Raw genomic sequence first — 25,643 nt, 5'->3', positions numbered from 1 at the left:
TCTCGTGACCGTTTTGAACCATTTCTCATTTTGAGGAGCTGGCTGGTTATGGACTAGGACTGCCAGAGTGGAGGCCGTGGCTGCAGTCTGCGGCTGAGAGCTGCACCAGACACACGGAAAGCAGTAATAACACGGTCTCGGGGGGGAATCAGGGAGATTATAAGACGCGGGGATCTCATGATGCAGGTCTGCGTGTGAATCACGTTTTGTTCCCCCATCCTCAGAGCTGGGGGAAGACGCTCGCGGGCAGCAAGGTGCTCGTCTGACGCGCTGACGTCACCAAATCTTTGACAGCACTTCCTGGAGTGGTGTTTGTTGTGGGAAATAGCCACGGCGCTGCTGCAGGACGGCGGATTTAGGCCACGGCGCGCGGGCAGCAGACGCGGCACGTACCGCCACACCGTCGCACCTCCAAGTATGCAGTCGCGGCAGCTTTCCACCGGCATCAGATAATTTGAAGGAGACGCGACGGCGGGGAGTGAGGACGGAGGACGCGGAGATATTCTCGGACAGTCCCGGAGATTGAGCCGCCGCCGACAGCGGTCGCGATGTTGTAACTAAACCATGGACAGCAGAATAAAGTAAGACCCCCCGAGTTTGGTGTCCCACTCCCCGACCTCCCACCACCACCCTCTCCTCCTGCCCCGGCGTTCCGTCGTTTCAGCCAAAGTGTCGAGCTAACGGCTAAGAACAAGCGGTGCAGGTAGCGCAGCGCCGGCTGGGAGCTGCGGTGTGGAGCTGCGGGGGGAATGTTTTGGCGTGATTTTGCGGCCATCTCTCCAACTGTGGAATTACCAGCCGGGCCAGCTGGCTCCACGGCATTCGGCCCAGTCTGTTAGCCTGGCGACTAGCTGGCCACCAATTAGCCGCTCCGCTAGCCGAGCAGGAGGGTGTATACATAGGGAGAAATGTCGCGGCAACGCCGGGCGAGCGAGTCCTCTGACCCACGTCCGTCCAGATAACGGTGTTTGAACTTCTCAGAACAAACTGCAGCACACTTCGTCTGTGTTGACCCTGCCTGCTACCGACAGTCTGACTCGTGTCCTGGACTGTGCTCGTTCACAGCCGAGTCCGTGTGAAGGAATGTCACTGACACATCGGTTGTTTTCTGCGCGAATGTTAAAGGCACACTTGTTGCAACAACACCTGCACTTGTTTGTCCTCGCTAAACACTGTTCTCCTTCTTTTCAGGGAGAATCCAGAAAGAACTTTTGATCTGGTTTTACAAGTGGCATGTCCAACATCCGAAAATGAGGGTAGGTGATGTTTTTGTTTTATTTCCATTCCTACTCATCTGTGATCTTATTTATTTATTTATTTATTTATTTATTTATTTATTTATTTATTTATTTATTTATTTATTTATTTATTACATGATTCTGAAACTTGCCATTTATTTACACTGGACCTTTAAACAACAGCAAACTAACTAGATCATCTGTTTGTCAAATGTAGATAAATTAAATGGAGAATGTTTGGTTTAAATAGATATGCAGAAGTTGCAGTTTGCATGTATCAACCCATTATATTGTTATAACAACAATATGTGTTAATGCCATTGTAATACTTTTTGCACGGAATTATAATATTTCAAGACATTTCAAACAGTCAGTGGGTTAACTGTCCAACGATTTGACAAATGTCGGCTGTATTTACCTGAAATGATTGTTGAGGCAGGCAGTGCTTCAGCACATTAGCATTAAACCTGTACTGGCAGAAGTTGTGATAAGTGGTCATTCTTGTATGTTAAGTTGTCCCGTTTGTAAACCGTGTTTTTATTGTATCTACAGAACAGCTCACTGTTTAAAGATATGAATATGCAATCCTTGTGAGCCCCTGATCCTAATGTTAATAAGTAAAGTGCACATGTTTTTGTACAGTTCGTAATTGAACAATACAGCATTTCAACGGCCTGAAGGAGATGTAAAGGCAGCTGCTGCTGATGGTCTTTGTACAGCATGTTTCTTAGTCAGAGAACCTGTCTGCATGGCAGGAGGTATTCATTATGACTGTGCTGTTATTATGTTTGTGTCATTCATGGTTCATTCTGTTCAGACCTCCAAGACCGAAAGCTGGTCATTGAAGCTGTTGGCTGTTTTTAAGATTTATACGAATCTCCTCTACAGTTTGTGTCCACTTGACACGTTTGGCTGACCAAAAGTTTGCTGTTATATTTTTCTTGTTACTGCGACCCCACAAAGATTGTTTTACAAAGCTCATGCTTGAGTCAGCAAGCTGCATTAACTGTTTGCAGTGGTCAAACATTCCAGCTCTTGTGGCCAGTACGAGCCTGGGAAATGACTGTGGCCAATTCTGCCTGTCTATGGATGTGGGAAATACAGTAAAATAATAATATATATTTCACATCAATGTCCAGTGTGTCTCAAAAGTCAAATATGATCCAGACACATTTTCACTGCATATTACACAAGTTGTCTTGTTTTGCTCCCTCAGTGTTGACTTTAAGGAGGTGTTATTGGACGGTTCGATTGTGCAGCTGCTGGCCTGACCAGGGTGGAAGTTGTCCATGGATGTAGCGCTCATATTGGATTTTAAACCAAACTTCTAAACCTCTGGCTTCCACTGTAATAACTGACTTCCTCTGTCTGTGATCCGGAGTCGGACTCATATCCGGACTCATGCTCCCTGGAGCAAAGCTACAGAGCAACCTGTGCACACCTTGGGTCAAATGAATCATACACCGTTGTAAAGGGGGTTTCTCTGCACACGAGGTCTGATTCAATGTAAGAACATCCCTGCTGAGGAAGTTGATATGATGTAGATGTATGCTACCTGACAGGCAGGGCTCATGATTGTGGTGAACTGTTTAGTTTTTTTAAACTGCAGTTTCAGAAATCCATATGAGGAATGAATCACTTCTCCTTGACACCCATCAATTTCCCTTTCCTTGACTTTGCTTCAGCAGAAGTCTGTAAGATACGAAATGGTTTCTGACTATTAGAACTACACTGGCATTTTGTCATTGTATTAATTCTGTAGCACTTTATCATATGTGAGAATTAAATGTGTATACATATGTCAAACCTTTAAATATGAACACACCTTGGTTGTGGTTTGCTTTTCTCTGGAGCTAAATGGGTTAAATTTATGAGTCATATCAGGCGTTAACCACGCTGTGAAACTTCTACACTCACCGCAAACTAAAGCACTTTTTGCTGCAGCCAGACATTAACGGCTTTGCCAAAAAGAGCCACTTCACATTAACACATTATCTTCCCACTGCTTCATAGAGGCAAACAAACAATCGTCCAACCATGATAGACTATAATTAAATTGTCATAGCAACATGATGTCGAACATTTCAAGAAGTGGTAGAAGGTTTCAGCTTGCTTATACTTCTCACATATCCTCCGCAGTTTAGGGAATACAATTTTATTTTTAGATCGTTGCTGTATTACTGTTGTGTACTCTCTCTCTCTCTACCAGGAGCTCGCTTTACTCTGAATGGCTTTTAAGCAACTAAAGGTTTGTTGCCTCTGCGTGAATGGAAAGCTTGGTGTGTGCATAGTATTTGCTGATGCTGCACCACTGTTTTGCCACTCACCACATCCTCGTACCGCGGGTTTGAAACGAGAGCCTAATAGGACAGCATGAAATCATGCCATTGTAGAATGTAGGGGTGTGGTTTCCTGTGCACATCAGATATAATCAAACTGTGAAGTTTCAAAAGGAAGATTAAACTTTAGCCTCACATAGATGGCCAAAATGCCTGTCCGTCAACCTTCCGCGTTAACTAGGTTTCACACCTATGTGTGCAGACGGCAACCACATGTTTGCAGACAGGCCTGTAATTAGCCTATATATATTTTTTTTCTTTGCTTCAGGTGACCTTTCCAAAGCAATGATTTCAAAATAGCTTGCTCACTCATCATGCTGTTAACATTTTAGTTGGCCACTTCATATTTCTTACTCAGAGTCTCGAATCCTGCTTATTGTTTGTCCAACATCCACTTAGCCCTCTTGTTCCGGTGTGGCCAGCAGATATCTGGCTAATGGACAACTGGGACAGGACTCCTTTTTATGTGGATCGATTAGAAGCAAGCTTTCATCTGGTAAAAATACCACCATAATATTCAAGCAAGTGCATTTAGTTGAACCCCATCGCACAAATGTGGATATTTTAAAAGATCATTCAACACATAGATGTTTATAAGTATCTTGCCCAGTTTGGTGAAGCTGAACGGCAGCATAGATGGATTGCAGTTGAATTCATCTCATCAGTTACTAATATTGCCAAACACGGATTGCTTTACCTTCCTTTCTTACTTATAATCTGAATGAAGCAGCAGAGGGAGTATTTTTACCCTGCCACAAAGCTGTCCATGGGCGGAAGCACTTCTTTCATTGTTTTACTGCTACCGATGATTGATGTTGGGTGTTTGAGAAAGGCTAGAACAAACAGGACGATCTCAGTATTTTAAATGCATTAACAAGCGTTAGTAATTCTTTTGTGTGTCTTAATAAAAAATATATATAAAAAGATATATATTGTGGTGTTTCACAATATCCCGAGACATCAAATACTCCTGTGCTCAAATATTTATTATGTCGTCACATATGTGCTGACGCACACCTTGTGTGGATGCAGTTTTAAATTGAGACGATTTAGCTTTCATAAACGGATATAATTATAATAATTACACTAAACAATAAAAAGTAGTGAGATGACAGTTGACGAGTTCTGATGGTGTGTTATACATTGTTTACCAGCATACAACTAAAACACACTCGCATGTAATTAATCTATTATACTCTGATAAAATCTTTTCTCTGAGCCAGTAATAAAGGTATGGGATGATAAAATAAAAAACAGATTGAAAATGGTGCTTACCTTGATGACTTGTAGGAGTTTTTCTTCAAGACAGACCAATGTGCACATTTTATTGGAACCAGTTTCCTGAGGTTGCTTCCTCCTGTCGACCTTCACTGTTGCTGCACATTGGGTCCGCTGCTTCTGTTTTACAGTCGTTTTGCCAGTGTAGAGACATCTCAATTTAACTCATTTAAGTGCCTCAAAGAAAATGTTGCATAAATGTTGCTTTCATTAATCATTTATTTATAAACGGTGAAGGAAGGATGGCAGTTTTCTTGTTAATAGACTAAAGATAGATATTAGTTTGGGCTGTAGTCTTACATATTTACATCTAAATGTTCATCAATATGCACGGTCACTGTTATAAATAATAAATGCGGCTCTAAATTAACTTTAATTATGCTTCACTTTTGATTAGGCGATTGCTTGAAAACTGCATTCTCAGTTAATCCTGTGCATTTTGTCACTCGTCAGTGAATGGTTCACCTGGCAGTGGACCATCTTAAGATCAGTTCTTTGCTGATTTCTTTGTTGTGCGGTGTTCACTGAGCACAAATGACCTGTGATGTTCAGCCAGCACAGCCATTCATTCACTCTGACTGACATGTGCTTTGTTGCTATTCATACTGTGACCTTTGGTGGTGATGCATGTTCTAAATTTCAATCCCACTCACAGATGTGGCGATCAAGTTTTTGTCTTTCTTTTTTTCTTTTTTTTTTTTATAAGGACAATACCACCGATTTGTATGTGTAGAGCTGAAAGCAGGTCATTTAGAGGAATTAACTCTGCTGGGGCCTTCAGTGTGTTCTTGTTGGACAAGCTCCCAGTTATCACTCCCAAGGGTTGGTTTGATTATTTCTGTCTTTTGGCAAACACCAATAACAATGTAACATCAGCAGTAGAGGTTTTCCTGTGCCTCATTGATTCAATTAATAGTTACTATATGGTCTACTTAAGGTGTAGTATTACATTCTAACACATTTTAAAATGTTTAGGAATTCTGCTGAGTGTCAGTATTCCTCAGCAGAAGTAGTCCTCGCAACACAACAAACAGACATGAAAATAAGGCTTACGGCGCCAGTGATGACAGTGTTTTTATCTGGACTTGGCCCCGTGCTTCTGACTGTGGATATGCGTGCAGATGACACACTGGCCTGTTTTCCTCGCGCCAGTCCACAGAGACCTGGCCTCCCTGTTCAGTCTGAGCTCAGTTCCGCTTAGCTCTGTTGGCTCAGTGCTCAGTGGATGCTCAGGCTGTGAGCGAGCGTTGCCTGAGAGCGTGACTGGCATGCTAGCTACTAGCGGCCCTGGCTACATAAAGCCATATTGATGTGCTTCCAAGATGCTGCCAAAGCTAGCAGATGACGCTAATGCTGCCAAGGCAGTAGGTGGGGACAGATGCTACCTGTCCTCGCCCGCTCCCTGCAGCCAGATTGTTCCCACTAACAAAGCAATAAACTTAATAGATCAGCATATCAATTTTACAGCAACATTCATGATGCAATTAGGGGAATGATTTACTATGAAAAAGCTTCAGTGATGGCAGCGCGGCGAGCTCGGCTACCTCACAGGACACGGGTCTCAGTTGACTTTGAATCCTCTCTGTTTGGTTTGCTTTGCGTACACTTGTCTCGTCATGTTAAACCTACTATTTTTCTCCCATAGTTCACACTTTCAGGTGAGAGGAACTGTGAACACGCAATTGTCTGAATCAGTGTGTGAATGAATGAATGAATGAATGAATGAATATCAATGCCTTTCCCAGCCTTACAATCAAATGAATTCTGTTACAGTCACTATAATAATCCGTACGGCATCCTTTACCCTTAGAGGATGGATGAAAGAACTTTTTGATTATGTGCTTCCTATGCCATGTTTCTGCTTGTCAGTCGAATACCTTCAAGCATGTCTTTTCTTTTTTAGAGAGGTGACAGATTTATTGCCAGCTTTGGTATCTTAACTAGTATTAAAATATGCTGCGGGAAGTTTAACTGTTAGGAAATATGTGACAAAAGGTTTGAATCTCATCCTTTAGATACATGTAAAGAAAACCTAATAAGCAAAAGTACAGAGCGGACAATACTGATCCTTTTATTCATATGGCTTAAAATCTTTGCTTTGTCCAATTATGAAAAGTTACTTTCATACAGCACTTTAAGAACATTTAAGCTACGACCCGAAGGTCTCATCATTTTACCTACTGTTCGCTAGTTAGTTATCAATCCACTCCCCCCCTCGCTTGCAGCCCCCTGCAGCAGCACTCTGATGTTCACTTTTTCCCTTTGGCTTTCACCCTTTTCTTTTTCCACTCTTCATAGCTGTAGAGCAAAACTCCCGTGTAGTAGAACTTTTAGAAAAGGTTGAACGTTGACATTCTGCAAAATGTCAGAATTGCTCCTTGACCCAAACGTCGCCTATTCTAAAGTCTGATTGGATACCAGCTGTGTGTTGAGTTTGCAATGAGCTGAAACTCGGACGGCAGGCCATTGGAGTACTAACAGATGCCATGGCAGCAAGGCGGGTGTTGATTGGCCATTAGAGAGGCCACACTCCTCCACTCGCACTCCTGAGAGGACCCCAGGGTCTCACACTTTGTTTATCTCGCAGCCCTTCTTCCATTCTCTTTTGTCTCAATCCTGCTACTTTGTTAAATTGGCTCATGGAAAAAAAATTGAATCAGATACCATCCAAGTCTTTGTCATTTATCAGTTACATCTGAACACAGTTGAGGAAGTAACTTAAGTCCTCCTCCTACTCACGGTCTAGAAGGAGTGACTTTAACATCATCTTCAACCCCAAGTTCAGGGTGACGATCAGAAGACATTCAGGGTTTGATTAGTGCTCCTTCGATTTATTTATTTTTTTGTCAACCCGCCTGACTTTTGAAAACTTAGAATAAATAGTCCATATGATCAGTCGTAAAAGAGAGTAAAGTCTTCTCATGTGGGTCTGACTTTCATACATTTGATTCAGTTTTCCATTTGGACCGAGCTATATGAAAGACTATCCTGTTTATCAACACAAATCAGATATAAACAAGCCACTTATGGTTGACAAATAGATGCTTTGAAATAATACTCGCCTTATCAGTTCCTGTGTAAAGGCTGCTGCTGACTGGGTCTCGTTCCAGCTCTTTTCTTACTGATTGAGGCAAGAGTTGTCCCCATAGCTTCTGATTGGTGTCATATCATGTGTTGAACATTAGGTACCCATCTTATGGTATTGCTCAAAATGGTATGGGTATCTTTGTATGTCAGATTGAAAAAAAACCCCATCATTGTTGACCCCCCCAAAAAACTTGCCACCAACTTGTATAAGATCTCATCTAAAAAAAAAACAAATGACACACATTAAAAAAAGAATCTGACTTAGAATTTCCTTTTGTTCAAGTATGTTCATGCTTACTGCGACACAAATTAGAATAGCCATGGAAAAACATTGCATTTGACACCTGCTTTTATTTGTAGGCTATGACAAAGACACTTCTCAGTAGTACATACCACCAAAGTTCACTGAACAGCATAACGGGAGTTCTTTCCTTCCTGTGGCCATCAGACCCTATAATTATTCTCTGTAAATATTATTTTGTTTTCAGGCCATTCTTCCATGCAAATAGTAATCGCAGTTGAGTCTTTTACATGTTCATATTTAATACTCTCTTATTTAAGTTTAATTCTGACTGATTTGATATTTTAACATTCTTTTTTATTTATTTTATTCTGTGTCAAGCAATGCTGTAAAGAATTTCCCTCTAGGGTTAATGAAGTATTTTCTATTCTCTAAAGTCCATTACAAGGAACAGGAATGTCCTCTGTTTGAGTTTAATTTGGACTTTTGGACCTTTCTGTGTGCTGTTTTCATGTTCTCCATGTGCATGCGTGACTATTTTTCTGAGCACTCTAGTTTACATTTGAGGCGGTTCTAAGTTGACGGTGGATGTGTATGTGAAAGTGGGTCAGTTTCACTGTGTTTGCCCTGTGAGGTACAGGTGACCTGTCCAGGGTGTATCCAACCTTTGCTCATATTCAGCTCGGATCGACTCGCGGCCCCTTGTTACCCTGATTGTATAAAGTCGTCTAGAAGATGAATGGATGGATCCTGACACATTGAGATCAGTTTAAGGGGCACTTTTACTGTTAAAACTAATCGGTTGTAAATGTGAACTACTATAATATAATATTTTCTGAACTATTTGTCTCGTCAATATACGGCATCCACATGCTTTTGTTAAGCACATTATTAGGAGTGGTGCCGGGTAGATTGTTCTGTTTATGGGGGGAAATTGACTATAAGCTGCTATTTAGTGTTCACTCATTCTGTCCCAACCTCTGCTTTTCTGACTTATACTTCTTTCACTCACATCCCAGGGTTTCATCTATTCATCTTATTCAATTCTAAGCTCTTTTAACATTTCCAAACCATCTGAAAATTGTTATGACAGAAACAGATGAGCCCTGCAGAGGGAAACGAAAGAGGAAACGGGGAGTTTTCAGGTGTTGCCATGTGACCTCGCTTCACTTTGGCAGATATACAAGTAATCATCGAAGTTGCAAGTGGACGACTGTTGTTTCTTCAAGATAATGAATGTTAATGGTCAAAGCATGTGGAAATGTGCCAGAGCTGATACAGGGATGAGTGTGAAGGAATGGTGGAAAAAGAATATGCTGATGGCAGTAGTCTATAAACTGAGAGGTGAGATACTGTGGAGGTTGCTGGCTGAGCGCTCTCTCACTTACTGACGCAGCACTGAAACTCCAGGGGCAAACTGTCTTTGTGTGTGCCTGTGTGATGGCAGGTACATGCATAAGTGTATAGTGTGCCGGGTGCATATGTGGCTGTGTATGTGTGTGTGCACGGCAGGTTGGATGTGTGAGGCCGTGCACGAGATAGAGGCACAGAAACTGTGAGAGCTACAGAAAGCTCATCTGAATTCACTAATGCTGCCAGACTGAGAGAACATGGAAAGACTTCTAGGCACTGACACTCGCAGACTATTTTTAGATTTCAACTTTCCATGGTAAAAAAAAAAAAAAAAAAAAAAAGGGTAAAAGTAAGGACCTGATCAATAATTAAAAATGAGACAATTTTGATGAATGCAGGAGAGTTTCATCAGATTATCTCAACTCACAGCAGTGTTGTTGGTGACTTGTTTTTTTTTTATTTTTTTGGGGCGTGTGTGCGTGTATGCGCGCATCTTTATTGGAAGGCAGGCAACGTATTCCCCTGTGACCACTTGGAAGCTTTGCTCCAAAAAGCGGTGGGAATTTTATGTGTCTATAAATAAAAACCACCAGGCAAACGCTAGGATAATGTCCAGCTGAATTTAGCTTCCAAAAAACCACGAGCGTTATCTCAACGCTGAGCTCTTTTTCACATGAACCATGTCAAAGTGCGACAATGGCCAGGCATGTATATGGATATCACAGCAGATGGCACAAGCATGTCCATCCAAACTCGCCCAGTTGCACACCCACAAACACAGCAAAACTAATTATTCTGAGTCAACGAACAATGATTGGCTGGTTCGTATGCGTGTAATACCAGTGTGGCCTAGTTTAGCCCACAAATGAATTGGGATTAGTAGAGCCTGTGCTTTAATGTAGCTTTGGTGACGTTAATCTGTCCTAGTCTGGCAAATTAGATCGTATAAAAAAAAAAAAAAAAAAAAAAGATGTGCTCAAAATATGTTGCGTTGACTGTTGAGACCGTCATGTCGAACACATTTTGTGATGACCGTTTAACTGGATTTAGGGTCTGACTCACTTTTTGCAAGAAGCTCAACCAGCCCTCTTCTCATGTTGTGTAGTGGGGATGATCATAAAGCTTTTCATGGGTTACTAATGCTATATAACCTTTAACAAGATGACACTTTCCCAACCTGTTGACGTTTTTCATGTTGATTGTAGTTGATCACAAAAAAACATATATGGAATGAGCTAGTGGAGGTCATACAGACATTATAATCAAACTGCATCAGTGGCCAATGGCATGACATGAAATCAAATGCATTTTATGGACTGGACAGTACTCTGTAATTGCACGGGAAAACCAGAGGAACGGATTGCAAACTGGCGTCATTGGGCTGCTGCCAGACATACTGACGTGAAATGATCTAAAAGATGAATGATGTAAAAGACAGAAATGTGTTTTCCTCGGCAATTAAGGAAATCACTGTATTTATTGACATGATATGAGTACTGGTATCTTGACATATAGACTGTTGTCCCTAAGACCTTAATTTTGTGGCCAAGGCCAAATTCAAGTCAAGCAGAACTACTAGTACAAGCCTACCGCCTGCGCTGTCATTTCAGCTTCTGTCCTCACTATTTACATGTCAACAGCTATACCCTCAGGCTACTTCTCTTCACTCCAGCCGAGTCCCGTGTTGCCCAACGCCACACAATTACTGTGAAGATGATGGCGTTTACATGCGTGTGTAGTAGCCTTACTGGCCCTTAATTTGGGTTCTGGCCTATTTTTTCAGGACAGGAAATATAGGTCAGTCTTGATGCCTTTGTAAATGTCTGAGACCATTTATCATTGAAAATCAAGCAATTCACTCACATTGTCTTTGTTTTCAAAAAGCCACCCATTTGGTCTTTCATTTTGCAGTACGTCTTTCAAATTTTTGATTGTGTTTTGTTTCCATAAAAAATGAGACATTCCTCCTTATACAGTATGAACACATGAAAAATTGGCAGACTAATACAAACTCTTGGCCCGTGGTCAGTTAAGAGAGATACACACACGTTTTCTAGATGGTCTCAGTATCATCAGGAATTTTGTCATTGGTGTCATTTCCTAATGAGAGATGTGTGGGTGAATTGTCTTAAGTTCCTAATGGTTCACACACACAATTCTGCACAAGTAGTCCCATTTATATCACATTGTTTTGTGCTTTGAATGTTGAAGTAGCCAGATTTGTTCAGCACCTTTCAACTTAAAACAAGAAAGTGATCACATGGGATGCCGATTACTTTTTAAAGAATATTTCTTAAGCCACACATTAGATTTATCTCAGATTGGAAAATAATTTTTTATTAACTGTTGTTAACACACCTATTTACTTACATTTTGTTTAGCTTTTGAATTTTTGCCATTAAAACAGATGAGGCACTGACATACGTGTTTAAAATGTAATTTCCGACATCCCAGGTGGAGTCTTGTTGGCTTTGACCAGTTTTAAATCCCCATGACTTGTGAATTGTTTATAGAATCAGATAAAATTATTACCAGAGGGAATTGGTCGTGCTTCGTCATGTTTGCTTGTTTTTCCAGTAAACACCAATAATGTCACTTGGGTATTTCCAAAATAACATGCATGTTGGTATGGTCAACGGTGAGTCTTGTTAACTGTGTGAAATGAACTCAAAAGCAGATTAAAACTCATTACTGCTTACGGAAAGCAAAGTATTTATGTGCTTCCTCGTCTTTTTGACCATATGCTTTGATGTAATTTATGTAATAAATTGCTTAAATAAATAAATTGCAAATTGTTTGTCTCCTCTGTCTCGCCTGACTTTTTCACTTTTGTCTGTGTTTTTACTGTAAAGCACTTTGTGCAACAACTGTTCTGGAAAGTACTATATAAAGTTGTTATTATTATTATTATTATTATTATTATTATTATTATTATTATTATTATTATTATACGTGACGATTTCATGTCATCTTGTGTATTAGATCCCAGACTTTCTTTCAAGATAAAACTGCTCTGACATTTTTAAAGAACAATAGAGTAATGGGTGAATGAAGGAATTTAGTTAACTGTCGAATCCTCTTTCTTCAAACACTCCTAATTATTCCTATCAGGTATATGTGATTCGGTTTTGATGGTTAGAATTTGCCCATCAGTCTCTCGGAGCACTGAGACCCCTGTGAAGGTGTTTGAGATGACGCACTATGCTTAGCTTTGAACAGATTAAGATATATTGTCATCCCTGTGGAAAGATTGGCTGGCTGGCTGACTGACTGAGTGTCTGAGTGCCTGACTGAGAGCTGTCTGTCTGTCAGCCTTTGCATATGAACTTCAAATCACAGCTCAGCAGCACCAAGCATGTAGCCGCCAAAGGCAAGGCTTTACACTGTCATCGGCACCACGCAGCTGCCTCTGGGTGCTGTGCCATGTGATATTAAGTGAGATCGATCCCCTCCACACCTCAAGGAGCTGCTGTGCTGCACACGGCGTTTTCTCTGATGTTGGAACTATCACCTCAGAGACTAGAAAAGAAACTCGCCCTTTTGCATCTGTAAGTGACTGTGTGTGACCTTATCACCAGCTTCCCCGAACTTTATAATCTATATATCCAGAAACTCAATTTTGTCATCTCGCAGAACAATTCCATGCACATAAGAATGTACAGCAAACCCTTTGGTTTCATACCTTAGCAGAAAATATTATTTTAAATTGTAAATCAATACAGTCATTCTGGTAGCCAAACCTGAAAATGAATAAATCAATACAACATTGTTCATATAACTGTTGCCAACTTGGGTAAAATAGGAAGTAGCCGATTTCTAAAAAAACTTATTTCTTAACAATCGTTCTGGATAAAGGTGACTCTGTGAAGAACATGACTGATAAAAATTATATATTTTTTTTCCAGTTATAATTTGAATAAAAAAATTTGGCCTAATTTGAATCATATTGAAACGTTGCAAGTGAGATTACAAAGAAAACCCAGCATCTTAACGAACATTGCATAAAATATTTATAATTTTTGTTGGATTATATGACAAACTGGTATACAATTATACAAATAAAACATCATCAAAAAAAGTCAATTTAACACATCAATTGATATTTCTGCTTATCATTTGGAAACAACACATTTTTTTCTCCTAGGGTTGTGTTCAAGGACATCATTATTTTCAGTAGGCAACGTTACAACTGGAGCAAATGGCTGCTGTCTTACATGACCTGACTGGACCAGCAGATTTTACAGGTTGCACCTCCTTTCCTTCATGATTATATAGTCTCGTTTTTATGCATCCTAGCTTTGATAATAGAGTTGATGATTTACAGTACTTTAATAGATGTTGGTTTTCATGAAAGCAGATGGTCAGACCATATGGAAAGAAATGTGTGAATATCTATCAGGTTTTCAGCCAAGCAGCCAGTCACCAGCGAGAGAATTATCTCTGTTCACCTGTGCTGCTGTTAAAACTCTGCAAATGATTTCCGCGCTGCGTGTGTTTGTAAGAGGAAAAAAAAAAAAAAATCTGGGTCATATTGTGAATATCAGGTTATACCTCAGATTTTAGGGCACATTACTATCTTAACATGAGCACTTGTTTTATTATTTTGCAGTAGCTGAACGTAACGTGAGGAGAAAGTTAGAGAGGAGTCTGTCTTGGGAGATGGTTTGTTGTTGTTTTTTTTTTTTTTTTTTTGTTTCCCCCTTAGCTTTAGGAGGCTAGCGCGCGCCTCTCAACAAACATGCTGCTCGTGTGTTGTGTTGAAAATGCAGCCAAGCGAAGCCAGTGTTTGACATAATGTTGGACCAGTATGGAATCTGACTGGGAATATCAACACTGATATGTGGTGATACACAAAGGCTGTCACAAAGGTTGCATCCATATGCTGTAGCACTCATTCGTGAAGCTGTGAAATTGGGTTGCATCCCAACTAGCCCGGAGACAGTATCGCTTTCACTTCTCTCTCTCTCTCCCCCCCCTCTCTCTCAGCTCTTCCCACCAAACCTTTTTTCACACATAGTTGAAAAGACGAACAATTAATGTGGCATTAATAGGGTCACATCATCTCCATACAGCTCTTTCTTTCTTCTCATTCCAGCTGAGACTGTTGTTTATCTCCTTCAGATGTAGTTGTAGAAATGGCTCAGAAATCCCCCAGGCCAACATCTCTCACATGTGAAGCCTGCCAGTTGGGTTTTTTGGCTGGTGATTCAGGCTCTACCTTAGAGGTTGTTTTCCTTTTTGTTTATTCAAATTTTCAAGCATTAGAATTAAATCTTATCACCCTTTTGCAAATCAGGTCCTATTTTTACACCTAATCTAGATCAACATTATGATGCATTTGATAGTGTTTATGTAAAGAAATAGTACAGGCCTGCAAATGCCATTGATCTCCATTAAGGTGTGCATTTATTGATGTAATCGAGGTAGTTTTATGACTTGAGGGCTTTCTCCCGTTTACTCAGTTCACAGTCCTCGTGTGTAACAACACAGTGTGACCAATCAGTTTGAGTAAACTTAAGGACCATATCATGGTTTAAGAAGTTTTTCTTTTCTCAGACGCTCTACTCCCTAAATCAGCATGAAATGTAATGCCATTTGCTGTGTGCAGAGTGCGACTTGACGGGCAAAAGGAGAAAAAATGTTTTAAACGGCTGTGAGTGGGTTTTTCGTCCTGCTGGCCTTTGAAAGATGCCAGTTAATCTGCTTACTCTTTTAATTGTGAGTGGAAGGGTTGGGCCTCCTCCCAGCCAGAATAGGACTACTGATCCAGAAGTAAAACGATGACCACTGCAGTTATTCCTTCCTTTAGGTTGTGCTACCCCCTTACCGGTTTTCTTTAGCCAGCCCCTCTCCTCCTCCTCCTCCTCCGCTACCATACCCTCCCTCTGAGGGAAAAAAGCTCCTTGTTCTGACAATAGACATTTTTTGCCATATGTTGGCTTGACATCTTCATCAGGTTCACAGCAGGTTACCTTAGTTAACTTTCACTCCACTGCCTGATGGGATTTTCTCCCCATTTCTCCAGTCGGCCTGGGCTCAAAGTCTAGACGGCCTCCAAGGCAGGGTCCTTCCAGGCCTGTGTGTCCACAATAGTCGTATTGTGGACGCTTAGTAGCAGTAGCTTCCTCCAGTTACAGCGAACAGGCTAGCACTAAAACAATGCTTTTGTCCAGGGGCATACGAGGGAGGCCTAATCCACTACATACTGTGAAATAAACCTCTCTCTGAGATGAGAGCGAGCGAGAGAAACGGAGTGAATGAAATCATTGCCAAATAGGTTAGAGTGCAGCAGTTTAACCCCTGGCCAAGAAAGAGGGAGGAGAAGAGGTAAAGGGAGTGGGAGAAAGGAGGAACAAGGAGAGGCAGGCGCTACATCCCTTCATCTCTGGAGCTCGGAGAGAGGAGAGGGGCTGCCGGTGGCCCTCACAGCCTCTTTTCTCAGCAGAGAAGCTGCTGTTCACCATATGGGATTTGGCCTCTCTTAACAAACAGGCCTCCTATTCACCCACAACACACATTCACTCGTTCATGGACTAAGGTGAAAAAAGTGCATTTTTTATGCCTTTAGAACATTGGATGGCCATGAGGGCTCCAAGTCTGTGTTTGATTCACATAGTATAGAGAATTATAAACGAGAGGCTTTCATCTAAATGTGTATTCACACTGGATTTGGGGTTAGGTCTTTTTGTGTTTTACTGAAGTCTCTCGCAGTTTTAAAGCCAGAACCATGCATTCAGGCCACCAGTATTGAGCTACTGAAGTGATCCTATAGAAATGCTGTGCCCCTGCAACTGTGGGCGTATTTCATGTTCTTCCTATGCTTTTTTTTTTTTTTCCAGTTATTTCTATAAGGCTATTTTTATAAATTCTTATGTCATTCAAAATAGTTGGGTTTTACTTTTTTAGTTTAGTGACAAAATGACTTAAAGTTGAATAACTCTTGGTACAGCACTGGACAGTGTGAGGTTTGACACATCAGTGCTATGTGCCAACTTTTTCTTCCAGCCAGCAGCATTAGGAATGACATCTTCTGCCAACAGCTTCTTTTTAGCCTACTTGAAAATCCCAAGAAGCAATGATTTATGCCAAGACGAATATGCCAGTGTTTTTCATTTTTAGCCTACTTGGATGTGCCAAAAGGCATAGATTTGTGGGAAAAATTAAGGCGATAAGACAGTAGGCTTATTTCTTGTGTCTCACTTGTCTTAATCCATATATACTGTATGATACTAGGGTATTCTCTTTAATCTTTTTAGTGTTTGATGGTCTACCTGAGTAGGTCGGAGAGGAGTAATATCAGCTGAGTGATGCTGAGGTTTACCTCCCACTCTTAGGCAATCCGTCCCTTGTTTCCATCACTTCATCCTTCCTCATGAGTCTCCCTCTCTCTCCCTATTGCCCAGCTCTCAGGTCCCAGCACCTCTCATCCATGAACCCTCCTCAACTCATCTCTCAAAGATAGGTGCTTCAAAAATAGCCAACACATTGATTTACTGATTTACCCGACCCCCCCTACACCCCCCCCCCCCCCCCCCCCCACCCCCACCCCACCCACACCCCACCCCAAACACCGGGATTGGTGTCACGGCCCAGGGGCTGCCTCTGTGGTGCCCCCGTTGTGACTGTGGGAGGTCAGCCACGCTTGAAGCCCTCAGGGATCAATGGACAAGCTACTGTATTGTAAACAGTCACTCCAGACTCCGCTTTCTATCTGTAAACATGAGTCCACTCATTCAGCACAGTGCACATTTGCAAACCGGCACACATGCATAATCTCAAACAGTGGCCACTGGTCACCTCAAAAGCTTGTTGTCACATTTGTCCACATCCATTTTCTCAGGTGCGAATGGAGGAATGATATTCTTGATAGGTGATTTCAATTCAATTTTCACCCTCTGGATCTGTTTATGCTCCACAAGGGTGAAATATGCCATAGGTTGTTTGTTTTCACCTTGTCACTGTAGCTGCCTCTGGTGCCACAGAAAATGGACTGTTTTTATATTGCCTGAAACTGGTCTTCATAGATTTTGTCAACTATAGGTGAATGCAAAAAACACATATTAAAGAGAATTGCAGGTGCCCGACATATCAACGTATTACACAAGCAGGCCCAACAAATGTACCACAGGATACTTGGCTGTTCATTGCATTGTTAGATCCAGCAGAAATAATGCTGATTCTCATTTGAATTACGCATATTTCTGCATCTCGTAGAACTACTTTAATGTAGGTGCGGAATCGTCATAAACTTTCTGTGTGAACCTTCATTTCGTAGGCATTCGCCGTTGTCCTCCAGAACCCCTGTCTCTCAAACGCTGTCATTTTTTATTGCAACCGACAGCAACCATTGTCTGCAGCATGCTGAAAATGTTTCATGACCTTGTGAGCAAGCCAGAACATTTATCCAAAGCATGTGTAAAGTCCTCTGTCTGTGTTTTTGGAAGTGGAGTACCCCAAAAAGTTGAAATCCTCAAAGACTGCAGAGAGAATGCATACAAATGTATTTACTGTGGACCTGGTTTTCTTGCAAATGGAGTTATGAAAACATTTTGATGACATTTAAACCGAGAAAATAATGAGCGTGTCATTTGCACCTCAAATATTTTCTAAGGGTGGAAAAGAAAATGGATTACTGCCAGTTTGTCTGCATGATTCACACTTGACTTTGGTTTTGCAATTTGCAGATTGAAATATATACTGCTGGGATTGTGTGTGTACGTGCATGTGTGTGCTTTTTGAAGGGAGGGGCGGGTGGATTAACCAATGCGGGATCTGTCATGGTGACATTTGTGTCCCCTGGTGGAACAGCAGGGGTGCTCTTCACCTCTGTAACCTTCAACTTTCAGCCTTAACCCCCTTCAGGCCCCCTCTTGTGTCCACCACACGCCCAGCACGTAGAAAGGGAGGGGTTTATGAACGCAAGAAATTGAGAAAAATGGAGGCGGGTGGGGTGGGATGGGGTGGGGTGCAGTGAAAGGGACATAAAGCTGCAGGCGAGAGCAGGAAAAAAGAACTGTTAGAGAAATATTGAAGGAAGCATGTGAGAGTAAGACAGAAGATGGACCAAAGTGGAGACACAAATGGGAAAGAAAATAAGATCATAAAGGGAAGGTACAGAAAATTACACACAATTTTCATTAGTAAAAAAATTAAAAAATAGAACATTAAGAATGAGCACCTACAGGCCAGAAAGGAAGGAGAGGACAGGAAGGTACAGGCTTGTGTATAAAGAAGATTTATGCAAGTCATTGTAAGATGTTTTTGTAAATATTAGGAAGTTGGCATTTGTCCGCTGCTGTAGTGGACAGGCCGTTGTGTGTCGTTGCATCCTACTAGTGTTTGCCTTTGTGCAGCTTCTGTGTGATGCTGTGCTAAACTTCACAATTTTAAAATATTTGAATGCATAAAATGTATGGTGCGAGTCATAACATTAGAGAAACACAATCCTGTCTTCTCATGGAGCAACAAAAAGGTGATAAAATATCAATTCTTCAAAATACCAAGAGGTTAGTTTAATGCAAAATTCTGAGTTAGTCGTCATTAATGCAGCGTCATGAAACATCTAATGTAATCACAGATCTAACTATAGATATAACAGATACAACTATTGCCTTTTGTTCCCTGACGTATCACTGTATATAAAGTCAAATGTTTCAATCTGGATATTAACTAAATGATCTCCATCTAAATGTGGCTTGTCTGAATTAAGACTCTCGTGATGCTTTAGTGACCACTATTCATCCTGAGTTTGTTTAAAAGCTGCAAGGTATCAACAAAGTTGTATCGCCATGAGTTCTCCCATCGTGTAGATGCAGACATCTTTGTGTGGCTATATATGCACATAAAGGCAAGTTCACAAACAGGGTTGCTTCAAATTCATTTTTTAGTGAGTGAGACATGTTTCTGTTATGGCTTATAGAGTACTTTCGTCAGAGAAATGTATACATTTTCCTAGGTTTATTGAAAAAATTATGCTTATTGAATAAATATGGTTCAATGGACAGATTGAATAGTTTAGAGAAATAAATGTCTTTTTCATTCGCTTAATTTCTGTTGATACTCAGCTATACGTTTGATTTCATTTAATCACTCAATTTCTTATATAAATGTAGATATATCTCTTAGCAGGTGTTGGATGGAGTTTTATTTTGATGTTGAGGAATGTCTTCTATAATATTTGGTGCAAGAATATATATATATATATATAGTTTGCTAAACTCTCATAGACTAACTGTCATGGATTTCCTGAATTCATGTTTTAGGTTTGTGGGCTCAAACATGTTGTCAGAACACAGTCAGCCACCACTTGTAGTGTTTCGTTCTTTACATTTTTACTGTTTTCATAACTGTCCACCGTTGCACATTCACTGCAGAAAGTAGGAAACAGGCTTTCATTCAGTGACGGTCAGATGCTGGTCCCACAAAGCCCCCCCTTGCCCTCCTCGTTCTCCACCACTTCTGTACTCCGCCCTTCTTTCTTAGTTCTGTATCATTTAACAGCAGCCGTTCCCGTCCTCTCACCCAGTAAATAAGCATAAAATAGCCCCGACAGTAACGGATCCTCAGGGGGTGTGGGGGTCAGAATTGGACTGTAGAGCTTTGAGAGTTGCAGCATCTTTTTCTTTTTTCCTGTGCCGCTCTATTCAGGCCCATGAAATTATCCAACAGGATTACGTCAGGCATCATCGATTCTGCTTCGTCCTGTCATTCATGCGTCCACTGTGTGCCTTTCTCACATAGACAATCTAGCATGCTGGCTATAAAGCTACTTTTTAGGATGTGAATCTTTATCAGAGTAACATGCCTCTTGGTTCTCTTGGTTCCGACATTCCGGTATTGTTGCTTAGAAAAAGTATTAAATCTGCCTTTTATCATTTCAATTGAACTGGTGGTTGCTATTTATAGATGATTATAATAAATAGTTCTGTTCACCTTTTGTTGATTACATTTGTTTAGGCTGAGCCGGGAGTTTGTACATGAGCCTACCGGGGTTTTCTTGTGTCCATGACGGTGATCTTGGCATGCAGGAGCTCGTCTCTTCAAGCCCTTGCCGTTCTTGCCAGGGTCACAGGGTGACCTTGGAGCTGTGGAAGCCATGTTTACCAGAGACCCCTGTGTTCAAACTATGGCTGGGTGACTGCTTCTTTTCAACCACATGGCATAAGTCTGAGAGAAGCAAGGCCCTGGATGTAGTCTTAAAGCTTGGTTCCAAGAGAAATGCGCCTACAGTGACACCAGGAAAAAGCAGGCTAAGCCGCATACATAAACGGAATTAATTGTCATTTTGAGCTGCTCCTTGTTATTTGTCAATATCTAACTCATATCCTTTGTAAACACTCCTCTCCACTGTGTCATTCCAAAGTATGTTTGCCTAAAAGACAGGTTTTTGCACGTTTTGATTGTGATTTATGTGTGATATTGTTCTCTTTTTATAAATCCTTTTAAACACAATGCTTTAACAGGAATGACCATTCTCAGTTGAGGAACCCATGATTTTTCCGACCCACATACTTTCTGACGTTGTTTAATTCGAAGGCGTATGTCAGGAAAGTGTCAAAATGATGATGTATATATCACGGCCAAGAAAAGAGAAAACATAAAATTGTCTCATTAGGTTGTCATTTTATTCTGAGTAGCCAAACTTACTGCAAAGGTTCATCTTTTTTTATCTTATTTTGTATAATTTGTAATTGTTATGTACGTTCTTTTTATCACTTATTAAAAAAAATACAACTAATATTCCCAAAAAGGTGAGATGATTTACAGTTCTACTTGTTTGTTCTTAAAATGAAGACATCTTATCAGATGATGAAAATAAGACTTGGTGACCATTTAGTTAAAAGTGCGAGGTCATTTTGAATTCGATGGCATCGCCACATCCAAGAAAAGTGCAACAGGGCCATGTTTGCAATTATGCGACATCTGTCTACTTGGAGAAAGCGTCTTGTTAATGTCTGCAACGTTATACTGGAATAGTCGAGTTCAGACAGAGAACATAATCCATTCTTGTCTGGCGTAAGACTTTTGCGTGGCTTTTTGTTTTAAGAAGCAGCAAATGTCTCCTCATTGTGTAAAGTCTCCAGGGAGGTTTTATCAGAACCCGGGCTCTTTTAGCATGCGGCGATGCAGTATATGGTTTAGCGTGATAGAGCTTTACTTTGAATTTGTAAATAAACCAGAAAACAGTTTTCACTTACATGTTTTCATACATTAGTGTTTGAAGTAATATTCATGCAATGATTTCCAGTACAGTGTAACGTCCATTCTTCATGGACTGCCACTCGTGGGTCGAAGGTCACAAGCATTTTCAAGGGACAACCTTCAGCCCTGCCCCATGCACAAGGAAAATTCTGTCGCTTTTCTGCAGATTTGGAGCCTTTTAATGATAATCTGTGCATATGCGATAGTGAGATTCTCTAACAAAGATTTTCTAACCAGGCTTTATATTGACCTGTTGCTAATTTAACTAAATTCTCAGCTCAAGTTGTTTCTTGTAGTTTCACTTATATTTTATTTACTTGGTCGTGTTGGACCAGCTTTTTTGTGTTATGTGTTGGTGCCATCCATTTTAAGATTTTCATTACATCAAATTATATAAAACATATCTGCCACTATTAACATTCAACATATGATGTTGTTTATCTTATGTTTATAAATATTGTTTTTCTTTTTTTCTTTTGCAATTGCAAATCACCACATCCAGTTTCATTCATCATCTGCCCTTTTTTGGAGTTGAGGTTGCATTAGAAATGTGTAATTTCTTTGATCCGTCAGTCAATTAATCGTCCTGGCTAATCTGCCAGCTTTAATGTTTTATTTGTTGTTCCAAGAGAGAAATCCTGTAGATAATAATAAACCTTTTAGTTTGTGATTTACATTTCAGCAAAACACCAAGGCTTGTATAGATGTAGGAATAATTAAGCAAATAAACTAAAGTAGGTGTTATTGTGACTTCCTTAAACGTGCATGATTTGGTGTATAATATAAGCTATCATATCTACACTGAGAATATATATTTGCATATCTACAGCACATACAGCCTAGACACTCTCTCGCTCTTGTCTTTCTCTCTCTCTGTGTGTGTGTGTGTGTGTGTGTGTGTGTGTGTGTGTGTTCGTGCACAGACTCACAGCAGCCACCCTTGCCCCCACCCCTCTCATTAATATGTATGTGTTCTGAGGCAGCTAGCGAAGACGGTGTGTTTCTCACCCGCTGATTAATGCTGTCTGTCAATTACCTCTAGATCCAACCGTGCTGTGGAGCTTCCCCCAGGACCACACAGACCAGGTTGGAACACATTCCGCTTTTTCATTCCTCTCTCTCCCTCCTTCCCTCTAAATCTCTCACTCGTTCACTGTTACAGACAACCCCAACCACCTCCTCCTCTCCCATCTCCCTTCCTTTCCTAATGCCCTCACTCACCCTGCCATCCTGTGGTAACTTCCCCCAACACCTATCACCACCACCACTGTACCTCGGTGCTTCCTCGCCTTCTCTCTCCCTTTCCTCCTCCTCCTCCTCCTCCTCCTCCTCCTCCTCCTCCTCCTCCTCCTCCTCTCTGTCTCTCTCTTTCTCACTGTACGTCTGTTGTTGGTAATGAAAAGCAGTGAGCAAGTCTTCAATAACCGATGAATCAGTAATTATCATACAACCGTGACAGGAATGCACACCTCTGTTTTTCCCTTTCTCTCTTTCCGTCTATTTCTATCTCTTGCTCTCTCTTATTGTCCTACTCTGCTTGCTTCTTTTTGTTCACGTTTATACAATTATAGTGCTCATTTCCAAACTGAAAGCTAAAACTTCAGCTGTTTTGTGCTCTTTGGCATGCTGTGTTTTTCCCCAAATCATTTAAAGGAAAACAATGCAGGGAGGTTATACAGTAAATAATAGTATCTCTAGATATGGCATAATAAGGGGACCACTCAAAGAGGATTTTAGTGAATTTCCAATTATCGCTTCTGCTTAGATTCTTGCTAAAAACACTGTATTTGTCAAAAGATATAAGGTCATTAACAGTTCTACAAAAAAAACAACTTAAGAGTATGATGGGAGCATTTTATGATCACAGACTCTAAACAGGTCAAATGTTTCCTATAGGTGTCAACTTATCTTTGATAATGAGCACACGTATGGTAAGTGCAGTGGGCAAAACGTTTGACCAGTCAGATTGTTATAACTTGTATTTATGATTAATCCATATTTCATCCTGTTTTGTTGTGCGTGGATACAGCAAATTAGCCTCAGCCAAAAACCTGACCGTGTAAAATAAACATTAAAAAAACCCACAAAATGTCTAATGTAGTACAGTTTGTTAAAAATTCAATGTTACATTTGGTCACCTTCATTCATGTGATGCGTTGCCAATCTAGCTTTTAGTGCCAAAACAGCCCTGGGCCTCATGTTAACTAGCGCAAAAAGAAAGATTCAAATGAACTGCATTGGGCGAGAATTTGAAATTTGGGAAAAATAAAATTGTTATTGGAATAGTAACAACTTGGTATTGGTGGAAACAGTCAGCTGTAATACTTAAAAATTACAAGTCTTGGATCCCTGTTGATCAAAATGTGATAATGTTTTTGTGTGTTTGGCCTCGACTCATTGAATTGGGTGAATAACAAGGTATCAACGCCAATAAAAATGATGGCCCCAAACAACAAAACAGGGCCCAGGTTGTCACAGACCTGAATTATCCTTTATGCCAGTCACATATTTTATCAGTTCTCTCAAGGGGACAATGCACAGACCTGATTTGATTTGCTCTTATTTGAAAAGCCTACTCCTCACCCCCAAGAAACTGCACTGCCTCAGCAGGGTGTCTTTTTCAAAGTACAGTACTTAACTTGATCAAAACGATCACAAATGTGTTTATATTCTGTTGCATGAATCTATTGATTGTGAGTGGATCAGGTTGTTGCTGTGACAAGTCCTGCTCTCTGCTGTTTGGGCTGCTCCCGTCTGTGTGTGATTGGCAGAAGACCGGCATTTGACACAGGAAAAAAAACAAAACAAGGCATGGAGCATATTCTTTCAGTGCCAAAAGTCCCAGAGCAAATCACTGGACAGTCGACTGCAGCAGCCCATCCGCCTGACAGAAGGTAGTAAATCTACAAGCAGAAAAAAATTGAGACAACAAAAATGTGGGTAGGCTTATATTTCAACACGGCAGCAATAGCTTGTGAGTTTAAGCAGCTCTCTTGCCTCTGATCCACTTTGAGGAATAAACGGACTTCTAGAAAGATGCTTCAGGCAATATCTGCCTGCCCCACAAGAACCAGAGCATGCTATCAGAGTCAGAGGTAAAAGGAATGAGGTAACAAGTGTGTGAGCTTACAGAGATGGGAGCAGGAAATTGTAGCGATAGAGACAGAGGTATAGGGGGGGGGGGAAACGGTGTAAGTCAAGATAGATGACATAAATGGGGTAAAAATAGTGTTTGTGTTGACTTGGGCCTTGTCGATCCACTTCAATGTCTCTCCTTTTTAGTCCCACACAACCTCACTTTTCTTTCATTCTGTTGTTGACCAGATCGTTTGTGTGGATAAGATGGCCCTTAAGATGGCTAGTTAGCGTGCTGTGTACAGAGGGATTGGCCCTTTCCCCCGTATACATAAAGGCTGCATTCACAGGCCTCATTACCAGGATTAAGGCTCCTTTCCCCCTTTGTGGGGCTGAAGGCTGGAGTCCTCTGTAGCCACAGTCTCTGTGTCTCTCTGTGGCCCGAGCTGGCCAGCATATGGCAGCAGCAGCCAACAGTCTCTGCAGAGGGGCTCAGAGCTCAGAGCAAGGCCTCCTTTTGTTTAGGCTGTTATTGTTGCTCTGCGTAATGACATTTGTAGGCCGTAGGATTGGGGTGGAGGGGTTAGTCTACCCCAGGGAAGTAGAGAGAGAGGGAGAGATAGAGAGAGAGAGATGGAAGAGGGAGGTTGAGGGAGGGGGGACAAAGACATGCAGACAGACAGGACTGTGGATTATGGAAATATGAATTGATTTTTTTTTTTTTTCTGTTCAGTGGTAGAATAGAAAGCTCAAAGGAGAACAGACTGCAGGCTGGCTGGCACTCCGGGGTGGTGCTAGGGAAATATGAAGTGAGAGGCGCTTGCTCCTTCT

General features: G+C 41.1%; 1 protein-coding gene across 3 annotated transcripts in view; it reads left to right on the top strand.

The window, feature by feature from the left end:
• Positions 1 to 263: 263 nt before the first annotated feature.
• The window catches only part of dennd1b (DENN/MADD domain containing 1B), a 105,586-nt gene continuing 80,206 nt past the window's right edge, over positions 264 to 25,643 (top strand). For all 3 annotated transcript variants that reach the window (XM_080473842.1, XM_080473841.1, XM_080473840.1), the window contains exons 1-3: positions 264 to 581; positions 1,192 to 1,256; positions 22,780 to 22,823. In XM_080473842.1, the coding sequence (XP_080329968.1) occupies positions 565 to 581; positions 1,192 to 1,256; positions 22,780 to 22,823 (126 nt within the window). In that variant the 5' untranslated portion in view covers positions 264 to 564. The remainder of the gene's footprint in view (positions 582 to 1,191; positions 1,257 to 22,779; positions 22,824 to 25,643) is intronic.

Source organism: Lipophrys pholis (genome assembly GCF_963383615.2).
Source record: "Lipophrys pholis genome assembly, chromosome: 10".
Classification (NCBI taxonomy): Eukaryota; Metazoa; Chordata; class Actinopteri; order Blenniiformes; family Blenniidae; genus Lipophrys; species Lipophrys pholis.
The sequence above is the reverse complement of the archived record's forward strand: the minus strand, read 5'-3'. Positions and strand labels throughout refer to the sequence as shown.